The following is a 17,500-nucleotide window of genomic DNA, read 5'->3' on the forward strand; positions in this document are numbered from 1 at the left end:
CACCCTAGCAACCTCCACAACACCATACTGTGGCACTGTAGCAGTGAGACTAAAAAGTCTAGTATATAAATTAGAATGTTGTGAGTAATTCCCGACTTGAGCAGCTGATGTCACTCCAGACAGCTGCCTGTGTGTGTGTGTGTGTGTGTATGTGTGTGTGTGTGTTCTGTCAGCAGATGTTGTCATGTCGTTGCAGCAGCTCTCTCTCTCTCTCTCTCTCTCTCTCTCTCTCTCTCTCTCTCTCTCTCTCTATCTATCTCTCTCTCTCGCACTCTCTCTCACTCTCTCTCTCTCTCTCTCTCTCTCTCTCTCTCACTCTCTCTCTCTCTCTCTCTCTCTCTCTATCTATCTCTCTCTCTCGCACTCTCTCTCTCTCTCTCTCTCTCTCTCTCTCACTCTCTCTCTCTCTCTCTCACTCTCTCGCACTCTCTCTCACTCTCTCTCTCTCTCTCTCTCTCTCTCTCTCTCTCTCTCTCTCTCTCTCTCTCTCTCTCTCGCTCTCTCTCTGTTACCGGGGAAACACCCAGGTGAAACTCAGAAGGTTTTCGTGTCTTTGGTGAAATGATGTTGTTATTAATAACCATCATCAATATTTCAGTCCATTCAAGAAAAGCAACGACATGTGTCCGACTGGTTCTTTCCTCCTTCTTAATAATATGATTATAAAACTGATATTTCAGACTGTAAACTCTGCCTTTGAAGTCATCGTAAAATGCAGATAAACACTGAAACATATTCTGTATTAATGCACAGTTTTAATCTGTATTGCTGCATCACTATAAACCGCAGTTACACTAATTATTCTTGAATAAATTGTGCATTCCTATCAAATAAGATCAATAAATGTAATAGTTTTTTGAACATTGATGTCTTTGATCATATTATTGTTCACTTTGTTAAAGTCACTGTATCTCATGGTCTGTCTTCATCATCTTCACATCAGGAACGTTCTGTCCGTCCAAACGTCTCCATTTGCTTCAGGTTTAGTTATAATTTGATGCTCATAGTCAAATTAATATTTGTTGAGTAAGATGATCAAATTCTGTCTTGAATGTGCCTTACATGAAAGTCCTGTACTTTGATGTACATTATGGTACTGAATGAATGCTATATTTACTTTTGTACTGCAGAACCTTCTGAGATCTTCATATAGATCTGTGTGTTTAAAGCAGCTCACTGGTGTGTGTGTGTGTGTGTGTGTGTGATTCAGTGAGTGTTTTGACTACAGTCTGGACATCAGGACGGTTGAGCGGATGAACGCTGTGTGACTGACAGTAACACTGATTGTTTAGTGCTTAATGAGTCAACTCAAACGCTGCTCAGCTGTGTGTGTGTGTGCGTGTGTGTGTGTGTGTGTGTGTGTGTGTGTGTGTGTGTGCGCGTTTATAGCAAAGCTCACACATGGAATACCATATATAATAGTGTTATTTACCTAATTATTATTCATGAGCCAAATATCACAATCAGAGAAACATTTAGGAGATGAAGTGATTAGAGATTTATTGATTATTTAACCGTTTTGGTCCTGGCATTCTGAGTGTTCCAATTGGTCAAGAGGTGTTACGAGTGTTCTGATTGGTTGAGTTGCATTTTGAGTGTTCCAACTAGTCTAGCGATGTTCCAATTGGTTGACTGGCATTCCGAGTGTTTCGACTGGTCAAGCAGTTTTTCCGATTGGTTGAGTGGCATTCCGAGTGTTCCGACTGGTTGACTGACATTCTGAGTTTCGACTGGTCAAGCAGTGTTCCAAGTGTTCTGATTGGTTCATTCTGAGTGTTCCAATTGGTCAAGAGGTGTTCCGAGTGTTCCGAGTGTTCAGAGTGTTCCAATTGGTTGAGTGTGTGGAATTGAACAGAATTACTGACTATTTTGTGTGACATGTCAATTGCCTGATATGAACTTCCTAGATTATAGTGATTTTTACATTTTTAACTGTTGTATAAAAGCAACATCACACTCAACCCCTGTCCAATCACATCCATGATGATGTGTGTGATCTCTTTTTTCACACACACATTAATCTAGTCTAGTGTTTTATTTTATTTATGAATCATTTTTACCATTGAGGATGTCTGCTGAGAGAGGTGTTGTCTGATTATTTCACTTCAGGACACAAACACAATTACCCAGCAGCTATTTGCATTGGGATTGTTTATTAGCAGGTGGGATTAATTACAGGGGGAGACAGGAGAGAGACAGGAGTGTGTGTGTGTGTGTGTGTGTGTGTGTGTGTTGCCCACGCAGAGAGATCAATCATGAGCTGCTCCATGTAGACTCTACAGAAAACATTTCCACTGAAATCCATGTAACTGTCTGTCTATCTCTCTGTCTTCTACACTTTATTTTAAGGTGATGTTAATTACACAAATAAGAACTGAGTAATATTAATTAACTAGATGCTCTTAGTATTGGGTTAGGGTTAGTTGCTTGGAATTATGCATTGCATAATTTAATGTTATTACTATAGTATGTATTTATTTACTTATAACACGTGTAACAATGTCACCTTAAAAAAATAAAGTGTTACCGCATTTGTTTCTTGTCCAGAGAGGAAGAGGAATGAAGCAAACCCTGTCAGGAACACATCCGGCTCATATGCACTTAATCTCCTAAATCAAAATAAACAAATTATTATGAAATAATATCTAATAAACTATGGTATTATTTTGCATTGTGACATTATGTTCATGATAATTAAATCATGTTTATTATATTCTCATTATACTAATGTGAAACAAACAATATATATACAGTATATATTTATATTTCAATTAAGTATTTGTTCATCATGGTAGTATTTACTGAATGTCTTTAGGCTAATTAAAAAGATGAAATCTTTGTATTACAGTATTTTTATGGTAGTGCAGTTAAAACAGATTATAATTATGAGAAATATCAATGAGAATTGCACAAAAAAAACCCTCAAAAGATGCATTTAAGAAATGAAAATATGGAGTAAACGTGTTTGTCATGAACAAATCTTAATGTCCTATTAAAAGGCTTTGCTTTTTATGCACAGTATAATTTTAACCTCTTATTTTGGCTGTTTTCATTGATGTTAAGTTACTGAGTGTGTGTGTGTGTGTGTGTGCGCGAGTGAGTGAGTGAGTGAGTGTGTTTGTGAGTGTGTGAGTGCGAGTGTGTGTGTGTGTGAGAGTGTGAGTGTGTGTGTGTGTGTGAGAGCGAGTGTGTGAGTGAGTGAGTGAGTGTGAGCGAGTGTGTGTGAGTGAGTGTGAGCGAGTGTGTGTGAGCGAGTGTGTGAGTGTGTGAGCGACTGAGTGTGAGTGTGAGCGAGTGTGTGAGTAAGTGTGAGTGAGTGTGAGTGAGTGAGCGAGTGAGTGAGTGTGAGCGAGTGTGTGTGAGTGAGTGTGAGCGAGTGTGTTTGAGTGAGTGTGTGAGCGAGTGTGTGAGTGTGTGAGCGACTGAGTGTGAGTGTGAGCGAGTGTGTGAGCTAGTGTGTGAGTGTGAGCGAGTGTGAGTGAGTGTGTGAGTGTGAGCGAGTGTGTGAGTGAGTGTGAGTGAGTGTGAGTGAGTGAGTGAGTGAGTGTGAGTTTGAGCGAGTGTGTGCGTGTGAGCGAGTGTGAGTGTGTGAGTGTGAGCGAGTGTGTGTGAATGTGAGTGAGTGAGTGTGTGCGTGTGAGTGAGTGTGTGTGCGTGTGAGCGACTGTGTGTGAGCGAGTGAGTGAGCGAGTGTGAGCAACTGTGAGTGTGTGTGTGTGAGTGAGTGAGTGTGAGTGAGTGAGCGAGTGTGAGTTTGAGCGAGTGTGTGAGCGACTGTGCATGTGAGTGTGTGTGAGCGACTGAGTGAGTGAGTGTGAGCAACTGTGAGAGTGTGAGCGAGTGTGTGAATGAGTGAGTGAGCGAGTGTGTGAGTGTGAGCGAGTGTGTGACCGACTGTGTGTGCGTGTGAGTGAGTGAGTGTGGGCGACTGAGTGTGTGTGAGCGACTGTGTGTGAGTGAGTTAGTGTGAGCGAGTGTGTGAGTGTGTGAGTGAGTGTGTGAGCGACTGTGTGTGAGTGAGTTAGTGTGAGCGAGTGTGAGTGAGTGAGTGTGTGAGCGTTTGTGTGAGTGTATGAGTGAGTGTGTGAGCGACTGAGTGTGAGTGTGAGTGAGTGAGTGAGTGTGGGCGACTGAGTGTGTGTGAGTGTGAGCTAGGGTTGTGCCGATGGACGATATCATTGAGTGAGCCACGCCCCCCACCCTGTCAGACCAGCCCAGTCTCACGGCAGTTCGTGAAATAGTCACGTAATCTATTGACTCGTGTACACCAGTGGTTGGGAACTTATGGCTCGCGAGCCACACCTGGTTCTTTGGCAAAAATCATGTCTCGCAAGGTCTCTCACCCTTTACCAACAAACGATCGATAAAAAATAAAATAATGAAAAGTTTATGATAATAATAATAATATTCAAGTTGTACCGGCAAAAGTGCGTGTTCAGTGCTGTTCGCGAGTGTCGAGTCACCACAGCAATCAACTAACTGCTTACGTTTCTGTGGTAACCTAACAGTTACAGCTCCTGCACTGGGATTCAAGCTGGCGAAAACCATTTTAGAACAGCAGCGAAAATTAAAGTAGGCTTTATAAACTTTAATATATAATTTTATTGAAACGGGTGCTTTGCTGTGCAAAGTGACATTTCGAAACATTTCACCCGCTGGCCGCGGGTACTTTCATTTTTGCCGCAGGATGAAAAAAACAAAAAGAGCAAGATGTGCTTTATATTGAAAAGAAATATTAAAAGCGCGATAAGTCGCGAAAGAGAACTGAATTGTACTGACAGGATGCTGTGCGCGCGCTCCGAGCGCAACACGGACAAGCAAAGCAGCCCTTCGGTTGCGCGCCTAAACGGCCAAATAAACACAGAGATATATCAAAATGCCAAGTCGAGTATTCCCGTAAACACAGTAGATGTAAGTACTGTGTGTGCATTCTCTCTCTCACACACACGCACACGAAGAGGATTTATGTTCATCAGTTGGTAACTCAACCTCACAGTGAAAGCCCTGCACAATTAATTCTATATTGCAACTTATTTATTGTTTGCTGAATATATGTTTGTTTTTAGTTGTCTATGGACCTAATAATTACTACTGTTGAAATTTTATTGAAAAAAAGCAGGTTTTAAATAATAATATTATAACTCCACCCCACGATATCATCGTCCATCGCGATGTTTTACTGTAAACATCGTCAACTGCCAATTTAGGGGACATCGCCCAACCCTAGTGTGAGCGACTGTGTGGGAGTGAGTGGGAGCGAGTGTGAGCGAGTGTGTGAGCGAGTGAGTGAGGGCGACTGAGTGTGTGTGAGCGACTGTGTGGGAGTGAGTGGGAGTGAGTGTGAGCGAGTGTGAGTGAATGAGTGAGTGTGTGAGTGAGTGAGTGTGTGAGCGAGTGTGTGAGTGTGAGTTTGAACGAGTGTGTGAGTGTGAGCGAGTGTGTGAGCGACTGTGGGTGCGTGTGAGTGAGTGTGAGCGACTGAGTGTGTGTGTGTGTGTGTGAGCGACTGTGTGTGAGCAAGTGAGTGAGCGAGTGTGAGCAACTGTGAGTGTGTGTGAGTTTGAGTGAGTGTGAGTGAGTGAGCGAGTGTGTGAGTGAGTGTGAGTTTGAGCGAGTGTGTGAGCGACTGTGTGAGCGACTGTGTGTGCGTGTGAGTGAGTGAGTGTGAGCGACTGTGTGAGTGAGTGAGTGAGTGTGTGAGCGAGTGTGTGAGTGAGTGTGAGTGAGTGTGAGTGAGTGTGTGAGCGAGTGTGTGAGTGATTGTGAGTGAGTGAGCGAGTGTGTGTGTGAGTGAGTGTGAGTTTGAGCGAGTGTGTGAGTGTGAGTGAGAGCGAGTGTGTGAGTTAGAGCGAGTGTGTGAGTGAGCGAGTGTGTGAGCGACTGTGTGCGTGTGAGTGAGCGAGTTTGAGCAACTGTGAGTGTGTGTGTGTGTGTGTGTGAGCGAGTGTGTGAATGAGTGAGTGTGAGTGAGTGAGTGAGTGAGTGAGTGTGAGTTTGAGTGAGTGTGTGAGTGTGAGCGAGTGTGTGAGCGACTGTGTGTACGTGTGAGTGAGTGAGTGTGAGCGACTGAGTGTGTGTGTATGAGCGACTGTGTGTGAGCGAGTGAGTGAGCTAGTGTGAGCAACTGTGAGTGTGTGTGAGTGAGTGTGAGCGAGTGTGAGTGACTGTGAGTGTGAGTGTGAGCGAGTGAGTGAGTGTGAGCAACTGTGAGTGTGTGTGTGAGTGAGTGAGTGAGTGAGTGAGTGTGAGCGACTGAGTGACTGTGAGTGTGAACGACTGTGAGTGAGTGAGTGTGTGAGTGTATACACCCTGAGTGTATGTGTGTGTGTGAGTGTTTGTGTTCTGTGCACGTTCTCTTGTTCTGATTCATCTCGTGTCTCGTTCTTTACCTCCTTCTGTTTCTGACTCTCTGTTAAACAAGAGTGTGTAGGTGTGTGTTTTACACTTATATAAATTGTCACGTTATGCAATATGTGTGTGTGTGTGTGTGTGTGTGTGTGTTTAGGCTGTGTGGATTATATAGAGCTCGATATAGACGTGCGATTATAGATCCTGAGATATTTCTGTGTGTGTGGATGTTGAATTCCTGTAATCGCTCTGGACGTTCGGGTTTGTCTTCTATGTGTGTGCGAGCAGAAGGAATGAGTTCAGCGCTCACAGGTGTGTGTGTTCAGTGATTCTGGATCATAAAAATGTTCTGTATCTTCAGACGGGCTGCTCTGTGTTTGTCTGGGTTTCAGAGAGATGTAGTGTTTTACCATAGTAACGTGGTCCAGTTCTTCATGATGACCTCGTCTATCACAAGCTGAATGCGTGTCACGCTCATGTAGAGATCAGCAGACGTATGGAGCTCATCATGTCATATATATATCATATATATTTACCAATATCATTCACTCAAGATCTTTTATTCAGTTTCCTCACATATGCAGTGACATACAGAAATGAGATGCGATTTCTGTGACTGCAAGTGCTGATTGGTCGCGTCATTGATGTCACTGTGTTGAGAAAAGTTCAACTTCATGCAAATGAGCAGCTATTGTGTATTGTTGTGTTGTCTCAGCATTTTCTCTACGTTTTCTCTGCGTTGACTCAACGTTTTCTCTGTGTTTTCTCTGCGTTGACTCAAAGTTTTCTCTGTGTTTTCTCTGCGTTGACTCAAAGTTTTCTCTGCGTTGACTCAACGTTTTCTCTGTTTTCTCTGCGTTGTCTCAGCATTTTCTCTGCGTTGTCTCAACGTTTACTCTGCATTGACTGTTTTCTCTGTGTTGTCTCAGCGTTGACTGTGCGTTGTCTCCGCATTGTCTCAACTTCCTCTGCGTTGTCTCAATTTTCTCTGCATTGTCTCTGCGTTGTCTCAGTGTTTTCTCTACGTTGTGTCTGCGTTGTCTTAACATTTTCTCTGCGTTGTCAGCGTTGACTGCGTTTTCTCTGCATTGTCTCAGCTTTGACTGTGTGTTGACTGCATTGTCTCACCGTTTTCTCAGCACTGACTGTTTTCTCTGTGTTGTCTCAATGTTTTCTCTGCGTTGTCAGTGTTGCCTGTGCGTTTTCTCAGCATTGTCTCAGATTTTTCTCTGCGTTTTCTCTGCGTTGTCAGCGTTGACTGTGTGTTTTCTCTGATTTGACATTTTCTCTGCATTGTCTCAGCATTGACTGTGTTGACTGCGTTGTCTCAAAACTTTCTCTGCGTTGTCTTAACATTTTCTCAGCGTTTTCTCTGTGTTGTCTCAGCATTGACTGTGTTGTCTCAATGTTTTCTCTGCGTTGACTGTGTTTTCTCTGCGTTGTCAGCGTTGCCTGTGCGTTTTCTCTGCTTTGACTGCGCTGTCTCTGTGTTTTCTCAGAGTTTTCTCTGCATTGTCTCAGATTTTTCTCTGCATTGTCAGCGTTGACTGTGTGTTTTCTCTGCTTTGACTCTGTGCTGTCTCAGCGTTTTCTCAGCGTTTTCTCTGCATTGTCTCTGCGTTTTCTCTGCATTGTCAGCGTTGACTGTGTGTTTTCTCTGCTTTGACTGTGCTGTCTCTGCATTTTCTGCATTGTTTCAGCATTGACTGTGTTGACTGCGTTGTCTCAACTTTCTCTGTGTTGTCTTAACATTTTCTCTGCATTGTCTCTGTGTTGTCTCAATTTTCTCTGTATTGTCTCTGCGTTGTCTCAGTGTTTTCTCTACGTTGTGTCTGCGTTGTCTTAACATTTTCTCTGCGTTGTCAGCGTTGACTGCGTTTTCTCTGCGTTGTCTCTGCATTGTCTCAGCTTTGACTGTGTGTTGACTGCATTGTCTCACCGTTTTCTCAGCACTGACTGTTTTCTCTGCGTTGTCTCAACGTTTTCTCTGTGTTGTCTCAATGTTTTCTCTGCATTGTCAGTGTTGACTGTGCGTTTTCTCTGCTTTGACTGCGCTGTCTCTGCGTTTTCTCAGCGTTTTCTCTGCATTGTCTCAGATTTTTCTCTGCATTGTCAGCGTTGACTGTGTGTTTTCTCTGCTTTGACTCTGTGCTGTCTCTGCATTTTCTCTGCATTGTCTCAGCATTGACTGTGTTGACTGCGTTGTCTCAACTTTCTCTGCGTTGTCTTAACATTTTCACAGCGTTGAATGTGTGTTTTCTCTGCTTTGACTCTGTGCTGTCTCAGCGTTTTCTCAGCGTTTTCTCTGCATTGTCTCTGCGTTTTCTCTGCGTTGTCAGCGTTGTGTCTGCGTTGTCTTAACATTTTCTCAGCGTTTTCTCTGTGTTGTCTCAGCATTGACTGTGTTGTCTCAGCGTTTTCTCTCCGCATTGACTGAGTTTTCTCTGCGTTGACTCAGAGTTGTCTGTGTTGTCTCAGTGTGGACTGGAGTGGACTTGTGTCTCTATTATTCAAATTATAGGGCCCAATGGATGAGGAACAGATTACTGCTTCTCTCTCAGACAGGAAACACACAGCGCTGATTTATTACACACATCACATGCTATTTTTACCAGTGCTGCAGTGACAAAACACTGCAGATTTAAGAGCTTAAAGCACCTTATTCTGAAGATTAAAAATTAAACAGACATAATTTAGTTTAACTTTTCACTTTAATCTACTGTACCTTTCAGACTCATTTAGGTCTGTATGTAAATGAGCTGTGCCCTGATTGGCTGTTGGAGCTCATACTGTCGTTCATCAGTTGCTCAGTTCTGTCGTATGTTAATGAGCTATGATGTCACGAAGGTTTGTGAGTGAATCCAGTGCTGTTTTCCATCATGCGACTCCTTTCAGAAGAGCGTGAGTGGAGTGAGATTGAGGTTTGTGTCCGTCAGGATGTTTATACTGCAGATTTCCGCTCTGCTCCGACTGTAAACAGATTCTCAGCACACGCATCTGTTTGTGTCATATTTTCTCACAGATTTTCACCTGTAATATTAATATTTGACGGCAAAGCAGTTGTTATAGTTTTTCATGGCTTTCTCTCTCAGATTTCATCAGATTTCACCTAGATGTAGTTTTTCTCTCATGTCCGTAAACGTCTCTGCTCATGTAAATGAGACGCTCCAGCTTAAAAATCATTTGTGATGTTTTCAAAGGATGATTGTGTGTGTTAGTGAGATCCGTGTGATACACACATGCGTGTCCTCTCATTCATACGTCAAACAACTCCTGTACAATAAAAAAAGGCCTGTATTTACAGTTTTTTCCAATTGCTAACACACAATTTTGCAAACTAGCCTGGTTTTATCAAAATACTTAACACAATTCACAAAACCACACACCCAAACTGCAAAATGCCTAATATATCCTGCAAAATGAAGCACTGCAACCAAAACTATAGCATTATCAAAACCAAACTTTTGCACAAAATGGCACACACTTCATTCATATTAGCAGATTTTTGTCTAACCAACTACACACTGTTGGGCGTAATGAAGAGCACTCTCATCTTTGGTATGCTTTGCCATAATACTGAAATAGTTCAAATTGTAGAAAATTCTTCAGATTGTTCACATGCACAGAAATATTTGCAGAAACACACACATGCTGTTGAAACATTTATTTTTTTATTTTTCACCAAACAAGTCAGTGCAACATATGCACAGCAGATATATTTACATTGGACTGAACACAAATATGCTCACAAAAACAGTAAACTGAAAAAGATTGAAGTGTTAACAGTTAAGCATTGAGGTGTTTGGTCAGGTGACACATGTATCGGCCAATCAGATCATGGAGTGTCATTTTGAATGGCAGTGTTTTGAAATGGCAAACATGTGACTTTATGTCAGATTGTTGTGTGTTATGCAGAGAACTGTGTTCAGTGTGTTTAAAAAGTGCCATTTTGAATTGCAAAATGTGTGTAAAGCAGAAAATGTGTTTAGACTTTTGGAGACGGGAGCATGTCTATGTTCCCACCCTAACATACCTAAACCTACCCCTCACAGGAGGGAGACTTGTCTGGGATGTAATTGGGCTATCCCTGTACCAGCACAAGCACTAAAACCTACCCTTCATAGGGGACATAGTTAAATGAGAGAACATAGGACTGTGGGAACATAGGGCTGTGAGGACATATGGTTGTGGGAACATAGGCCTGTGGGAACAAAGGGCCTAATTTTCAAAATTTTCAGTAAAAAAAAAAATTTCTTAGAAATGTGGGAACATAGGGCCGTGGGAACATAGGGCTGACCCCTTGGAGACTTGAGAAGAGGTTTTGCTCTCTGTGTGTCAGTTTAAATAATTGTGCTGTGCGTGTGCAATAATTGTGTTAGCAATTGGAAAAAAAGTAACATTTATGCATTTTTATTTATAATTATATATAAATAATTTAATTACATTAAACAATAAATACATAATTAGAAATAAAACAATATAAATAATAATTATAAATAATTTATAAATACTTTCAATTACATTTTTTGTTACGCACACACACACACACACTCACTCACTCAGACACACTCTCTCACACACACACATACTCACACAGATACACACTAACTCAAGACACACACACAGTACAGTCACACACACACAGTCACACACACACAGTCACACACACACACACACACACACACACACACACACACACTCACACACACACCGTCGCTCAGGGCGGGCTGGATGATGGATTGAGATGTCGAACAGGTTAAAGAGTTTGTGCTGGGGAACATAACAGGGATCATTACACTGACAGCATCCAAAATAAACACTCATCAGGGTGCTAATGTGAGTAAAAAACGATCTTTGTGAGTAAATGCATTCACATTTGTTCACGTGACAGACACGTTTATCATAAGTGACATTTCCTTCACGGTGTACGTGTCACTATTCATGCGTTCAGTGGAAACTGAAGCTCAAGCACCACAACTCAGATTAAATACGTCTCTAGTTAGTCAACTGGTTAGCTAACTCATTATTTAAATCAGACTGTGATTCAAAACATCTGTCGTGATGTGTGTCTTATTTTATTTATATTTCTGCTTAAAGTTCATGTGGTGACACACGCAGAATATTCTTCACATTAAACGTGATCGTTCACCTAGAAATGCTCGTTCTGTCATCATTTACTCACCAAACACAAAATAAGATATTTTCAAGAACGTCAACAACAATATTGGACCCCATTGACTTTCATTGGATGGACAGAAAAAATCTTCTTGTGTTCCATCAACGTGAGGGTGAATAAGTGATAATTTCAGACTGAAATATTGCTATAATAAACCATCAAAAGTGAAATATGAAGAGCAGAATGATAGAGCATCTCGTTCTTCATGTGCCGCTACAGGAGTGTTTATAACAACCCGTTTATTTAGCTTTCTCCCAGTCCACCTTTAACTCGTTTATTTTTGTTCATCTGTATTAATAGATAAATGTGTGCAGAACTAACTCTTCCAAGGACTTAAAGAAAACTCTGTTATAAAGGAGCTTGTTTAACTTAGTTTCTCTGATTTGACGTCATTCATGGAATTTTTCTAAATCATCATAATCATTTGTTTACAAACCAGTATTCATTACTTCAATGAGCTCATTGTTTCTGCATTAAATTATTACATAGTTTAAGTTAATTCCTTTTTCGCTAACTGTGATTTTGTATATGTACATTTCTGAAATACATTTAAATAGAAACATTTTGAAAATATGCAGATTTAAATAAAAGCAAATACATGCAAATACTTCATAAAAGATGATTGTAACATTAATGTGAAGTTAAACTAATTTAAATTCTGAAATACATTTTTCTATATGTCATAATAATTTGTTTACAAACCAGTATTCATTACTTCAATGAGCTCGTTGTTTCTGCATTAAATTATAACAGTTTAAATAAATACCTTTTTCGCTAACTGTGATTATTGACATTTCTGAAATACATAACTTCGACAGTTTCCTCTGATAACAGATCACTGTAAATTGTAATGTGGACTCATGCACTTTCTGTAAAGCTGCTATGAAAGGATGTGTATCGTGAAAAGCACTATACAAATAAATGTGAACTGAATTGAATTGAATTAATGGTCTCTTTCATTGCAGGTGGGTCTAAAGCCATGACATCAGAGGGGGAGGGGCCTGCCTCGGAGGGGGCGGAGCCACACGTGGACCTGCGTGCCTCTCCTGGCTGGGAGGGGCTTGTTGAAGAAGAGGCGGAGCCTGTGGAGCAGGAACAGGAAGTGGCTGATGATGTCAGCAGTGAGTTGAGCGCTCTAGTCGTCCCGTACCCAGAGTTGGCGCCCATCGTTTTCTTCTGCCTCAAACAGTCCACGTTTCCTCGCAGCTTCTGCCTGCGGATGGTCTCCAGCCCATATCCTTTACCCTCCGCGGGTTTACCCTGAAGAACACTGCGTTAACTGTGTTTGTGTGGATATTTAAGTTTGTCAATCACTTAGATAATGTTTCTAAGGGCCGCATTTACACACAGTTACTCAAAGGTCTTTGACAAACCGTCAAAATAAAAGTTTGGTTTAACTTGAAGAAATTATGACAGAAATATAATACTATTGTATAGTAGAATGTACTTCTCAAAGTCACAATAATAATGGTAAATAAAATTTATATTTTATGCCTTGATTTGATCATCAACTTTTTCACATCATAAATCCAGAAAAAAAACATTATTGTAAAAAAAACCTAATAAATTATGTTGTTGAAGTTTAAGAAATTATATTGATTAGACCTGCTTTTTGATTATTAAAATTGAATTAAACCAATAAAAACCGAGTCCAGAAAAAAATTCACGTGATTTTTATTACAATTTTATTCGACCATCAAAACATTCCAGAAAAAAAAAATGGAATCCAGAAAAAACAGGAAAAAAAAATGGAATTTGGGATCAAATAAAACAGAATTTATGGAAAATAAAATGGATTTCATAATTTCAATGGATTTTTTTTTTATACAATTTTTAATAAATTGTTCAATTTTATAAGTTTCATGACTTCAGTTCATTAGACATATTTTTTAATGACTAAAATTTTATTTAATCATTAAACCATAGAAAAATGTAAATGTAAAAAATGGAATCTGGGATAAAACAAAATGGAATCTGGGGAAAAAAAGGATTTTATCGGGCCCTATAATTTCTGCAGTGTTGCACTGGTAAGCCCCGCCCACAGTCAGATCTCATTGGTCCAGAATACCTGCATATTAAATGCATATCATTTGATCCGCGTGTCACAGTACTTTCCCGTTCGGCGTGTTACGAAACATGCGGTTTAACCGTGTCACATGGCGTCTGCTTTCTGGACTCGCTTCGCTCTCCTTCAGTGATCTCATTCCCAGGCTGACTTTCAGCACAACTGTGAATAATAATGAACCGTTTTCTGTGATGAAAATATAATGCCACAATATAATGATAAATCAGCGGCGGAGTGTTTTTGTTCTGAGAATATAATTACAGTGTGTGAGAGAGATATTACAGCTGGATATCTTCCTTCTTAAAGATCCTCTTACTTTTAATGTCTGTTATTCCAGCTCAGATGTGATGGAGAAGAAATCTGAAATGTCAGTCTCACCTCAGATATAGTCATTCAGTTGGCATTTTATTGGTTTATTCTAGCCAGGAATCGCCCGCTTAGACAGTCTGACTGGCATCTAAAGTGATTGAGTTGTTTTATGTGATGCTGAGGCCATGCTTGTACATCTGAGATCAGACGTGGATAACTCCGTAAGCACAGGCTCGTGATGATGAATGTAATGTGGACATGAGCGTCAAAACTCTGGATGTTTGCCAGAGATCTGATGTGATGAAACTAGGGTTGCATGATTTAGGAAAAATCTGATTGGGATTTCTCATATTTTAAACATTAGACCATCAAACTTTAGATGTAAAACTGCAGGGGAAGATGATTGGCGAATGTTTAGTTTTCAAGCGACTCAAACTCAGAGCAGATGCAGATGAAGTTCATGTGGAGCAGCTTTTACTGTGAGAATCTGAAGAAACTATAGACTGTAAATAAATATGTTCGTAGTGTGCGTGACGTCACTCGTAGTGTTTCTGAAGAGCGTTTCTGAAGCCCAGAGTGGGCGGAGCCGGCCGTCTCCATCTTGGCAGCGTCACTCCCGGATAAACGGAAATGTGTAGAGAGGCGGATTAGCTGAGGTGACGTGACGCTAACAGACAAACGGCTAGTAGTGACATCAGCAGCAATCCACCTGTCACTCAAGTGGCCACGCCCTTAATTATGCAGAACTTTAAGGCTTGATATAATTTAAACGGATGAGTTATAAAAATATTCACCCCCTCACAGTCGTCATGAAGAGCAAAATTAGCGATATAGACCAAAACCACTTTTTGCACCAGACTGTAAACATGCTTTTTTCTGCTGTAAAGTTGGGCATTTTAACATGGGTGTTTATGGGATTGAGTCTCTTCTGCAGCCGGCCTCTAGTGGCCAGTGGATGAACTGCAGTTTAAGACACTTCAGTGTTGGATTCAAGAGAGAGACCGGAAGGTTGCCGCTTGGAAAAAAACAGCAGATCATGAGATGTTCGAGTGTAAATGAACATAGTTCTGCACTTCACTCTGAAACTCGCAGCGCATGTATTCATTTACTTAAATCACAGCCTTTGCCATTTGATAATTGTGCCAAGACATATCACGATTTTGGCTTTGTTTCGATTAATTTTGCAACCCAAGATGAAAATCAAACCTTGTCAATCCAGTGACTAGATCCTCTTCAGATAGACTTCAGGCAAACCAGATCAGCGCCCCGATGACAGTGATTGACGTACGGATGATCCGCTGTCAGAATATGAACACACTGAATGGTCTTCAGTATCTGATCTGAATCTTTAGTGTCTCTCAGCTGGTGCTTGACCTCTTCAGACATCAGTGTTACTGTGCAGAGATGACATCTCGCCCTCTCTCTCTCTCTCTCTCTCTCTCTCTCTCTCTCTCTCTCGCCCAGTGTGTCAGTGTCTCTCATCCTCAGTTGCATTCTTCTCCTCTGTCCTCTCGCATTTCTTCAGTTCCAGTAGTGAATAATGTCTCTAAATGTCAGGCGTCTTTTATTAAGATCAGAATGGCTCTGAAGAGGCGCTCAGGTGTTTGTCCGTGTGTGTGTGTGTGTGTGTGTGTGTGCTGGAATGATTCTTGTGATCACTGAGTCTCTCTGTTTGGGTGTTTCGAGTGTCTGTTGTTGCTGGAATCGCATGCGTCAGATGAACTCTAGACGGTCAGGTTAGTCTAGTTTGGAAACTGATGATGATAATCAGCCACAGTGGAAGAATTAATTCAAATAATGTTGTGACAGTCTCCATTAACTCGTTCCCTGCCATTGTTTGTCCGGCAATCCTTGTTTTCATTATTATACAGTAGGTGGCGCTATTACACATCTTCTGAAAGAGTACAGAAACAAGCGATAGAAGCATTGCTGACGCATATGTCAAATCTTTTGTCTTTTTCTTATGTTTATGGAGGAAAAAGTCTCATTCTGTCTCAAATGTGTGATCTTGTAATCTGTTTTTTTGAGCGACTAGACGTGAAATTCTGACTCAACCAATCGAGTGAGTTTAGGGGCGGGACTTTTTGCCTCTGACTGATGACAGACGGGAGTGTTCAGAAAACTGGTTTGAAAACAGCTTCTCTATGAAGCCCCTCCTCCTGAAAAGCACACTGTGCTCTGATTGGTCGGCTGGAGCAGTGTGTTGTGATTGGTCGAGCGCTTCGAGTGTGTTTGGGAAATGTCCCGCCCCTTTCCATAACCGCCAGTTTAACACACTACTAACTAACTCAACCAGGCCCCGCCCCTTTATTCTGCGCATGAATTATTATAATGAGGAATATTGTGACGTGTTCCCGGAAGAAACTCAAGACTACAATGGAGGCGTTTCAGGAGTTCAGAAACACTGACACCAGGCCCGGCTCCACGGGGGGGCCAGGGTGGGCCTGGCCCACCCAATCAGAAGCTTGGCCCACCTTGGCCCCACACCACATAACAGCTAATCACAAAATTGTTCAATCTTCAATAGGCTATTCAATTGCTGCTCTCACGCTACACACCATGTTCTTATGCAGTGAAACATACATCGTGGAGCAGAAAGGACGCTGAAAACGCGCTGACAGACAGGACAGATCAGGTTACTTTTAATATGAAACAAAGTCTCAACTTTCAAATTTGGTCATTTTTTAACGCAATTTAAAAAATAAATACCGTTTTGTGGCTCTTTAATGTGTCTGACAGATCGCTGTAGAGCCTCAGTTAAAGCTGCTGGTGAACCGATCATCTCTTCCTTCTAGTTCATTTATAGCATCAAATAAACATACAGTAAATGAACATCAGAAGGAATGTTGTTTTAACCGTGGAAAGACGTCAGTACACTCCGCTTTTCAAGTTCAAATCCTCCAACGTTAATCTACTAACTCTCCTGACTGCTTTGTCGGACGCAGATGGCGGATTATGATTGGTCAGATCGCCTGTCAATCAAACTTCCTGCGAAGTTTGAATCTTCATGATGACTTACCACACTCTGTAGCCTAATAAAACACAACATGCACAGATTTCTTGTTCCAAAAGGAAAACCTTGTGTTTTTAGCTCATGAAAAAGCAATAACACATGAAATGGACATGGGTGAGTTTGTAACAGAATTCTCTAAAATGAGTAGAAAGCTAATGTTGAAATTATAGTGATGTAAGTAGATCTTTTTCAAGACCTGCCCCGTTTTCTTCAAATCTAAAGTTACTAAACTGATACAAGATCTGTTGTGTGGTAAAAAAAAAAGAAAAAAAAAAGATTCTAAATATACATAAGAATGTAAAAATAAAAATGCAAAAAATAACAACGGACAAAAATCTGTAATGTTATACTACATTAACAGACGTGAGAATAATTCTCAAGAAAAACAGCATTTCAGATAAAATTAACATTTTTAGTTTGTAACTACAGCTGTAGCTGATGTTGTAAATGGTATAGTGATGTAAATAGTTATTTTAAAAGACCTGTCCCTTTTTATCAAATCTAAAGTTACTTAATTGATACAGGATCTGTTAAGGGGTAAAAAAAATAAAATAATATTACAAACGCAAAAAGAGAGAATGTAAAAATA

General features: G+C 40.9%; 2 protein-coding genes across 2 annotated transcripts in view; one reads left to right on the forward strand and one right to left on the reverse strand.

Annotated features, from left to right (window-relative positions):
• The window catches only part of LOC311091863 (uncharacterized protein), a gene marked incomplete at both ends in the record, with an annotated part of 463,820 nt that overhangs the window by 115,537 nt on the left and 330,783 nt on the right, over positions 1-17,500 (reverse strand). Inside the window, one exon of the mRNA XM_084127970.1 lies at positions 5,765-5,831. Within this exon, the coding sequence (XP_083984096.1) occupies positions 5,765-5,831 (67 nt within the window). The remainder of the gene's footprint in view (positions 1-5,764; positions 5,832-17,500) is intronic.
• Positions 6,575-17,500, forward strand: part of cacna1ib (calcium voltage-gated channel subunit alpha1 Ib) — a 108,383-nt gene continuing 97,457 nt past the window's right edge. The window contains exons 1-2 of the mRNA XM_084129602.1: positions 6,575-6,660; positions 12,490-12,746. Coding sequence (XP_083985728.1) covers positions 6,576-6,660; positions 12,490-12,746 — 342 coding nt within the window. The 5' untranslated portion in view covers position 6,575. The remainder of the gene's footprint in view (positions 6,661-12,489; positions 12,747-17,500) is intronic.

Source organism: Abramis brama (assembly GCF_963993115.1).
Source record: "Abramis brama genome assembly, chromosome: 11".
NCBI classification, from domain to species: domain Eukaryota; kingdom Metazoa; phylum Chordata; class Actinopteri; order Cypriniformes; family Leuciscidae; genus Abramis; species Abramis brama.